This window comes from Haliotis rubra, unplaced genomic scaffold, assembly GCF_003918875.1.
Source record: "Haliotis rubra isolate DU_JTF1 unplaced genomic scaffold, ASM391887v1 Scf197, whole genome shotgun sequence".
NCBI classification, from domain to species: domain Eukaryota; kingdom Metazoa; phylum Mollusca; class Gastropoda; order Lepetellida; family Haliotidae; genus Haliotis; species Haliotis rubra.
Window position 1 is genome coordinate 77,108 of NW_025765969.1, and position 9,675 is coordinate 86,782.

At 37.5% G+C, this 9,675-nt stretch overlaps 1 protein-coding gene across 1 annotated transcript; it reads left to right on the top strand.

Moving 5' to 3' along the window:
- The first annotated feature begins 2,327 nt into the window (after nt 1–2,327).
- On the top strand, nt 2,328–9,448 carry LOC124274965. The gene is made up of 4 exons (XM_046710339.1): nt 2,328–2,473; nt 5,724–5,788; nt 6,197–6,277; nt 9,120–9,448. Exons 1-4 carry the CDS (start codon nt 2,369–2,371, stop codon nt 9,289–9,291), a joined length of 423 nt encoding a protein of 140 aa, XP_046566295.1. The 5' UTR covers nt 2,328–2,368; the 3' UTR covers nt 9,292–9,448.
- The last annotated feature ends 227 nt before the right edge of the window (nt 9,449–9,675 follow it).

Below are 9,675 nucleotides of genomic sequence, written 5' to 3' on the forward strand. Positions count from 1 at the left end.
ACTGTTTTGAACAAGTCATCAGACAAATACCCCGGCCCCACACATTTTGAAAGAACAAATCATCTGATTGTTAGTTGAAACACTTTTGGTTCTTAATTAAGGAGTAAAGTGCCAAATTCTAAATTATACTAATGCAAGGCATTACTTTATGCTAAATATTTATTTGCACTTGCTGGTATATGTTTCTACTTTTCAGGAAAGGGGGAACAAACCTCAACCAACAGTGGATGCAATGAAACCAAGAAAGGTATTAGCTGATGGGTATGAGACTCATAAACTGAATAAAAATGAATAATAATGAATTGGTATGAAAAAAGTTCCATATGAGGTCAGTTTAGCTTACAGCTTAAGAATATCATTTCTTCACATTTCTTCACATCAATTGTGAATTGTGTGAGTTGGTAAATGCTACTTTTGTACATGCATTGAAGAATATGTCTGATACTATGATAATGTGTTTATGCAGGACACAAGACACCAACGTTAAGACAACTGGAGCTCGAGGCCTCATTTTACAATCTTGAAATTTTAAACAATGAAGGGGAGGGTAACTGTATGTTTATTGCACTGGCCCAACAACTCCAGATTCATGATATTGAGATCATCAGCCACATACAACTGAGGGAGAAGGTTGTGCAGTATGTGCAGGTTAGTAGTGGTCCGATTAATTGAAATAATCGAAGATTGGTCGCTTGGTTATACGACCAAGCAATCGATCATGTTTTCTCATAATTAAACACAAAGAATTCTGGGACACTTCTTTTCATTAACAATATCTTTCACAAGATTGGTTTTGTCTGTTACATTTCATAAGTACTACAAGCTTGTTCCAAGTCATGATTGAATTTATCTTAAAGACTCTAAGAAATTTATGTTCCTTACATACTTGTCATCCTTTAAAGATAAGAAATTTTGCACCAAACAACCCCAAAGAACTACATTTTTTTTACCTTATTTTAGCATTAACAAAAATAACCAGGAACATTTCATAAATGACAATAACCAATTATGTTCGATGATTGATCGGTTGTAATGAACCAATCATCAATTATGAGATTTTTAAACAATTCCCAACACTAGTACTTAGCAAAATGACCGATATAAACTACTTACAGAAGTTTATAACATGTTTATCGGGTGATGGGGTAGATCAGTGGTTATTCTCGTGTGATGCAAAAGGCATGGGTTTGATTCCCACATGGGTACAGTGTGTGAAGCCTGTCATGATATTGCTGGAATACTGCTAAAAGCGGTGTGAAATACTCACTCATTTAACATGTTTACAAACTGCCTCACTATTTGTTATTTCTCTTGGATTTATGTTTGTACTGTGAAAAGAAAAGATGATTACTATCTCATTGAAACTTCCAGGTTTTGATAAACCTAAAACAACTGACTGAGTTTATATATGACAGTTGATGTTATACCACAGTTTCACTAATGAAGATGAATTTCAGGTGGTGATGTATGCATATGGCTATTATAAATTTAAATACCAGTACTTTTATGGGCGCAATGTATCAAAGGAACTTCATGCAAAACATTATCTAGTGACTGGCTCCTACTTAAAAGCTGATATATAGTAACACTTGACGGTAAAATAATATTATTAATGACAACATTGTGTGATGTGTGATAACATTATTATGCACTTGCTATGCACGTTTGATTGTAGTTAAGGCTGTAATAACTACTCTCCTACTTCTCACAATAAGTCAATATGTTGCAGGGCAAGCGGCGTACGTTCAAGAACTTCTTGGATAAGAAGCATTATCCCTCATTCAGGGACTTGTAAGGATAATGAAGCATTATCCCACATTCAGGGAACTACCTGTATAAGGAAAAGTTGAAAACGGTGGGAACAATGTGTTAAGCCCATTTCTGGTGACCACATTATATTGCTACAGGCAACAGCTGCNACCTGTATAGGGTATCCATCAGAGTTATCACAACAATAGCAAATGAGCCAATCTTCATTGAACCAACTGAGCAGAGAGACAACATGGCAGTACTGAGTATAGGCCACTTGTGTGAACTGCACTATGTGACTCTCATTCCGATGGCCCCAGAAAAAGGTATGTGATTTACATAGGCATATTTATGGTACAGGTAAACGGTGTATGGTTGTTCACCTTGTGTAAGCAATAACAACTTGTTATGTAGTATTTGTAATAGTGACATATACCATTGTGTGGGTACAATGTGTGAACCCCTTTCTGGTGTTCCACCACTAGACTAAATGGATCAGTTGTTGCAGTTCTGTGAAATTTCCTCATATCAAAACACCATTTGGTCTTTTACTGTTTACAGGCAGACATCATATAGCAGGGCTATTGTTGGGGTGTTTAACAGCAAGTACATATTCCTGATGTTTTTCAGTGAGGAGCAACTTCAGAGGCATGATGAGTTTCTATCCAGCTTCCCAAGACCAGACCGAAAAGTCAACTTCGCTGAGGGCTATCTTTCTCATGCTGTACGTACTTTACATAAAAAATTACATTGGTCCTCCTGTCTTATTTTTAAAAATGTTCATTTTATATGCGTTTCCATGTAAACCATGAATTAGTATTCTGTAAAGACTAACTCACAGGATCATAATGCAACGTTTCTAAATTCAGTAATTCCTATGAGCAGAACCAGAGATGCTTTGAATCAATCACTGCTGTGTCATACAGCATTAGGTAAATCTTATGTCTGACTAATTGGCACTGACTGTACCATGGAAGAATACTCAGTTTATGAAATTATCCGATTTAGTGGAGTTACTTCCTTTCATGTGCTGCTGTCCATGCTAAATATCACAGGGATGATGTCGATAAATGACTGGAACTTGTTCCAAACCATTGAACAGCATTTCCCTTCCACTTAACTTGAAATAAAAGAGACAAAGGAAAGAGGCAGTTTTGTATTTTGATGTACACATAAAAATTGATGACAAAAAGGATGCTTGTAATATGAAAGTAGTGATGCTAAAAATAAATGTTATGGTTGCGATAACAGAAATATCAAATTTCAATATGGAGGGATTGCATTTTTTCTTACATTAAAAGTAGTTGTTTGTTAAGAATGCTGTTTTGTGAATTAATTACTGTGGAAAACGTGATGAATATATGTGTTGATTTGAACTTAAACCATAGAGATAAACCCCCAAAATCCTATATTTTTATCACCCAACATACTGCTTTTGAGAAACAACATTGTACTATGTATTGTTTGAAAAGCATACTGCTATACTGGTAATGCCATGTAGTTCAAGATATGCTCATCTTTTTTATCTCCCCGGCATGTAATGCAGAGGGATATAGTCGTCGCCTCGTCTGTCCGTCCGTAATCATTTTGTTTCCAGTGCATATGAAAAGACCGTTCCATAATTTTCAACAAAAATTGGTAGAACAAACAGAACACAAGGAAGTGCCTTTTTTTATTTACATATTTTTTTTCATTTTTTATCCCACCTCGTCTGTCCGTCCGTCCATAATCATTTTGTTTCCGGAGCATAACTCAAAGACCGTTCGATATTTTTCAGCCAAAATTGGTAGATATGTCAAACATAACCTAAGGTGGTGCCTGTTACTATTTAGAGATTATTGTCATTTTTATTTTTCTCATTTTCCATGGAAACGTTTTGGACTTAGTCTTAAAGAGGGGTGGGCTTCATTTCCGGAGCATAACTCAAAAACCGTATAATATTTTTCAACAAAACTTGGTAGATATATGAAACAGATCCTAAAGTTGTGCCTTTTGCTGTTTGCAGATTTTGGGCATTTTTATTCGTCCCGGTTTCCATGGAAACGATTCGGACTTAATCCCAAAAGTGAGGGGTGGGCTTCGTTTCCGGAGTATAACTCAAAAAACTTTCAATATATTTCAACAAAACTTGGTAGATATATCAAACAGAACCTTAAGTGGTGCCTTTTGCTATTTACGGAATTTTGGCTTTGTCATTTTTCTTGGTATCCATGGAAACGTTTTGGACTTAGTCTCAAAAAGAAGGGGTGGGTTTCATTAAAGGATATATGAGACAGATCTTGAAGTGGTGCCTTTCGCTGTTTACATAATTTTGGCATTTTTAGTTTTCCCGGTTTCCATGGAAACGATTGGGACTTAGTCCCAAAAGTGAGGGGTGGGCTTCGTTTCCGGAGTATAACTAAAAAAACGTTCAATATTTTTCAACAAAACTTGGTAGATATATCAAACAGAACCTTAAGTGGTGCCTTTAGTCTCAAAAAGTAGGCATTGCTTTCATTTCCGGAGCACAACTCAAAAACCGTATAATATTTTTCAACAAAACTTGGTAGATATATGAAACAGGTCCTAAAGTTGTGCCTTTTGCTATTTGCAGATTTTTGGCATTTTTATTTGTCCCGGTTTCCATGGAAACGATTCGGACTTAATCCCAAAAGTGAGGGATGGGCTTCATTTCCGGAGTATAACTCAAAAAACGTTCAATATATTTCAAAAAAACTTGGTAGATATATCAAACAGAACCTTAAGTGGTGCCTTTTGCTATTTGCAGATTTTTGGCATTTTTATTTTTCCCGGTTTCCATGGAACCAATTTGGACTTAGTCCCAAAAGTGAGGGGTGGGTTTCGTTTCCGGAGCACAACGCGAAAACTTCTTAAGATCTTTCAGCAAAACTTGGCAGATATGTGAGGCAGATGCCAAAGTGGTGCCTTTTGTTATTTGCATATTTTTGTCATTTTTACTTTTCTCGGTTTCCATGGAAACGATTCGGACTTAGTCTCAAAAGGGCGGGGTAGGTTTCGTTTCCGGAGCACAACTGGAAAACTTCTTAAAATCATCAAACAGAACCTTAAGTGGTGCCTTTTGCTATTTACAGAATTTTGGCATTTTTATTTTCCGGGTTTCTTAGTGTAAAAAAAGTGAACCTGTCAGATGATTTGTTCTTTCAAATATGTGGGGGCCGGGGGAATAGTTAATCTTCTGATGACTCTTGCCTTAATACTGTCTGTTGATAGTGAGTATTGACATAACATGCTTCTGATATTGTAATATGTGTACACAATACACTCATATTTGTGATGATTATGGACATGTATTTGTAAATGCTATTTCCCTAAACTGGAAGAAAGCACATGTTTGTAAATCATGAAGAAATGGGGGTTGTGTTCTTGTAACAAGTACATTATTATTGTTTTTATTATAGGGTATTTATATAACGCACATATTCATGCAACTAGTGTATGCTCAAGGCACTGGTATTTTTTCCCTCGATCATTGGATATGAAATCTCAACAACGCATCACATTATCAATCTCAGCTCCATGGGGAGTATACACTCCGGCAGCCACTAGTTATTGTGGCTTACTCAACTTAACGAGGTACCCATTCACAGTTGGGTGGACTGGGACACATAGTCACATTGCACGTTGCTGTAGGTGTTTGCACGTATTCATGTGGCCACCATCTGGTCATAACCAACAGGGTTCTTTTAAGTGCACAGGGTTGTGTACTGTACACTAGGGTTGTGACAACACTGAAAGAGTCTGCACACAAAGTTGACTGCAAGGTTTGTACACCCGGTCACAGGTGGGCTGAATGTTGACACCTCAACCTCGCTGGATGATGCAAACACCTTCCTTATTACTGTCTAATTCAAACACAAAGATATAGGAAATTGCTATTCATGCATATATTTGTTTTACTGCCATACATTTTCTACCTTTTTCAACCTTTCTTTTATATATTCTTTCTCTTTCAGATGCATCAAAAGACGCTGCTTTACCTGACTTCAGCTTTATCATCAACAAGGCTGAAAGATACACGGTATTAAATATTTATATTCTGTGACACTTACAATTCCTACTAGCATTCCTTGTGTTTAGCTCATAGGTTATACCAGAGGAATGAACATGATTACATATTTGGCATTACAGCAAGTTTTAATATTAATTGCTTTTTTATTAAAGAAAGTTTGGTTGGATTTCTTCCATTACATACACAGTCGAAAGTATTCTATACATGATAGATATTGTTTAGGTGATTGCAGCTCCATGATGGCATTCACTAAATAAGCGTTGTTACACACAACTGGGATTCTATGACATGCATTAGACCACCTGATCGTTTGGTCAGTATTCTTTCCTTCTGACCTGTGTTGTTAGCCACATGTTACACCTCGAAGTGAACCAAAAGTTGACCATTATGAAAAAGTTGATTTCTCTTTTGAAACAGGAGGATATACTCTGGCATGTTCAGACTCTTCAAGTGCAAAGTGGAAAAGAAGCTGGAACATTTGACAAGAAAGCACATGATGTAAGAATACTTTTGTAATGTTATTTTGAATTGATACATTATTGTTAGTGACATTTCTTGTTGTTATTAGCTTATACAGTATTGGATTTTGTGTTGGGATTTCATTACAGATAGCAATGGATGTTTAGGGAGTGGATCTTATGGTATTTTGTGCATTTTGACATGCATCAAAATCAATCTATATAAACACAGTAGTTTTTGTCATGTAAATCTTGTATAGATTGTAATGAGCTAACAAATAAAATAAGTCATATGATTCCGAGGAAGTTAAGTACAAATGAAAGCTTAGCCAGGTTTTAGGATGTGAACCACCAGTGATTGGGTGGAAAAACTTCTCTTTGATGGTTTGATGGATTTGAAATATTTTTGGTTGTGACATGACACCAACATGAATTACATATGGGAAAACCAAGTTCTGTGGAAGGTCGGCTTCTTTGATGCAATGAATGTGAAATTTGGTGTAGGTACCAACACTGCTATCAAGCAAGTGATCCCTACTCAAAAATGTAGCACACATTATACATATACACCTGGAACTTAATTAAACACCCCCTGATATATTTCATGATAGTACAGCAACTGTTAACCATCGTTAAACATGAATGATATCTCTGTATTACAACACATCTCTAGTAGTCTAAAAAGGTGTTTCAGTTCCTTTGCACTCGTCACAACGCATCCCTTGTGCACGTGAAGCATACAACCCACACTCTTCCCAAAATTCAGTTTCTCTGACATGCAATTTATGGGTATAAAAGCAGACAAATTTGTAACTGTCTCCATTAATGAATACTGAAATGGCGAGGATAAGACTTTCTGAAGCACTAAGGTGGCAAATTGTCAGCATGAATGCAACAGGCATGTCCTTCAAAGTTATTGGACGACAACTGGGCTACAGTCACTCGGTCATCAGCCGACTTGTCTGAAAACATCAGATGACAGATGTGAGAGATCGTCCAAGGCCTGGACAACCCAGGAAGACAACGGCCCGTGATGATCGCAGCCTGGCACGTCTGGTACGGCGAGAACCCTTTGCCACAAGTTCGGTTTTGAAGCGCCTGTGGTTACCCTACAGACAATTATCCACCAGAACCGTTTGAAATCGCCTTAGGGCAATTGGTATGAGGTCCAGAAGAGTCATCAAACGTCCTGCTGCTCTGTCTGATATCCATAAGAGACGACGTCTAGAGTGGTGTATGGCCCGTCGCCAGTGGAACCTGAGGACATGGAGGAGGGTCCACTGGTCAGATGAGAGCAGGTTCCTCCTCCACGTTACAGATGGTCGAATGAGAGTGTGGAGGCATAAAAACACTGATTACGTGCACAGGAATATCCACCCTACTGTTCCTTATGGTGGAGGATCGGTTATGATCTGGGGTTGTCTTTCACACCACTGTAAACTTCAAATGGTGACTGTCCGAGGAAATCTTGATGGTCAGCAGTACATCCGGGATATTCTCCATCCAGTTGTCGTGCCTCACTTTGTCAGCCACCCGTTGGCTACTCACCCGATTTTCATGGACGACAACGCCAGGCCGCATCGTTCACGTGCTGTGACCGCACATCTCCAGAATGAGGCTATCATGACATTACCTTGGCCAGCAATGAGCCCCGATTTGAATCCTTTGGGGCACATCTGGGACTTTCTTGGACGACGTGTGAGGTTGAGAGAACCCCCTCTCCAGCATCTTGCACAGCTGGAAGCTGCTTTGCATGAAGAATGGCGGCAATTGCCACTTGATCGTATCAGAAGGTTTACCAGTAGCATGATGATGAGGATTCAAGCTGTCATCCAAGCACGTGGGGGATACACCCGATACTGATGCCATACCAATCAGATGTTCACATGTGACATTTCCTGTGCATCATTTCTTGTAATAGTCAGCCATTGACAATGCTACGACCATACTTGTTCAGTGACTATTTTCATCGAAAATCAATAGTGACCAAATCACATTGGTTACGCTATTAAAACAACACGTATTGGAATCATTGTCTTGTTTTTCATTTGCCAATAGATCGTATGTTTCACAATAGCTAAGGTTCCACTATCTTTGGAATAGTGAGAGAGTTACAGCAAGTTTTGTTTCTCATCATCCAGAAAATAGGGGGGGTGCTTAATTAAGTTCCAGGTGTACATGTAATTTGGTTTTCCTTCATCTTTACAACTTCTAAAATGCCTCTCAAAGAAAGGAGATAAATACCTTATGCTGGGTATGCATGAAACAACAATTACCATTTATAGAGATTGCATACTTCATTCACTTATGAAGAACCATACTGATTTATATACATTTGGAGATTTGTGAAAACTGTTATTTTATATTAAGAGCTTGGGGATGAAATACTATAACCAAGTATGAGACATTGAAATTTTTGCCTAGCTGGTTGATTGCGATTTTCCACAAACTGATGTCATAAAATAGTTTTATACATACACAGAAATGAGCAATAATAAAAGCACTGCCCACCTAGTGTGAAAACACTTCACTTTGTATATGCTTTGAAAACTAAATTGCTTCTATAGGATGGTAACTGTGCCATTTCCCTGATTCTAACAGAGACACAAATGAAGTTGACATTTCTATAAATGTATTTGTGATGTGAGAGGAATGCAGAAAAATGTGAACAATGCCAAAAAGTTATCACCATGACTATGCCACCAATCTGATGCACACCAGTGTAAAGTAATGATTATTTCATAGAATTAGAATTAGCAAGTGATGTTAGGCAACTCGATCTGTTGACATTTCTTACATTGATGATATACATAAGTGATTCATGATGCTGTGTGACTTGTTTTATTAAAAGAATCATGTAACACTTTTATTTTTTACTTCAGAGCTGCCACAGATTACTTAATGTATGTAGGGGTAAAAGAAGCTATCGTATTCATTCTGATGAATGTGATGAACAAGACGTATGAAGAAGTGAACCTGGAATGCATGTCGACAGAATTTGATGCCAGCCAAGTTCCCGGGAGAGGAGTGCACATCACTGTTGATGACGAATGACAATATCTTCATGGACTATAAAATGTGGGGATATGGTGAACGCCTCGTATGTGTCTTTAAGTGTCAATCCCTACGTCAATGCATCATCTATCATCATCTTTGCAGGGCAAAATTAAACAAAACAAATTCAATATTTAAAAAAAAAATGTTGTCAAAGATACCAATGATTACACAATGCCATTTGCTAAGTGGTCAAATGTAACATGTTCTGTTTGGGATTACACTTTGTTACTAAAGAACAGATTCTAGTACTTTTGTTGGATTGAGGGTGTGGGTTTGAATCCTCAAGGGGATTCAACCCAACAAAAGTACTAGAATATGTAGTTTACTAAGAAAGTACAAAACTAAATATAACATTTTAGAGACATATGAAACGGAAGCTGA

Bases quoted from the DNA above. Each gene is read 5' to 3' on its own strand.
- LOC124274965 (XM_046710339.1), top strand. From the start codon at position 2,369: ATGTTTTTCAGTGAGGAGCAACTTCAGAGGCATGATGAGTTTCTATCC. The intron at 2,474-5,723 runs GTACGTACTTTA...TTTCTCTTTCAG, and splicing joins AGGGCTATCTTTCTCATGCT to ATGCATCAAAAGACGCTGCT. The intron at 6,278-9,119 runs GTAAGAATACTT...TTTTTACTTCAG, and splicing joins TTGACAAGAAAGCACATGAT to AGCTGCCACAGATTACTTAA.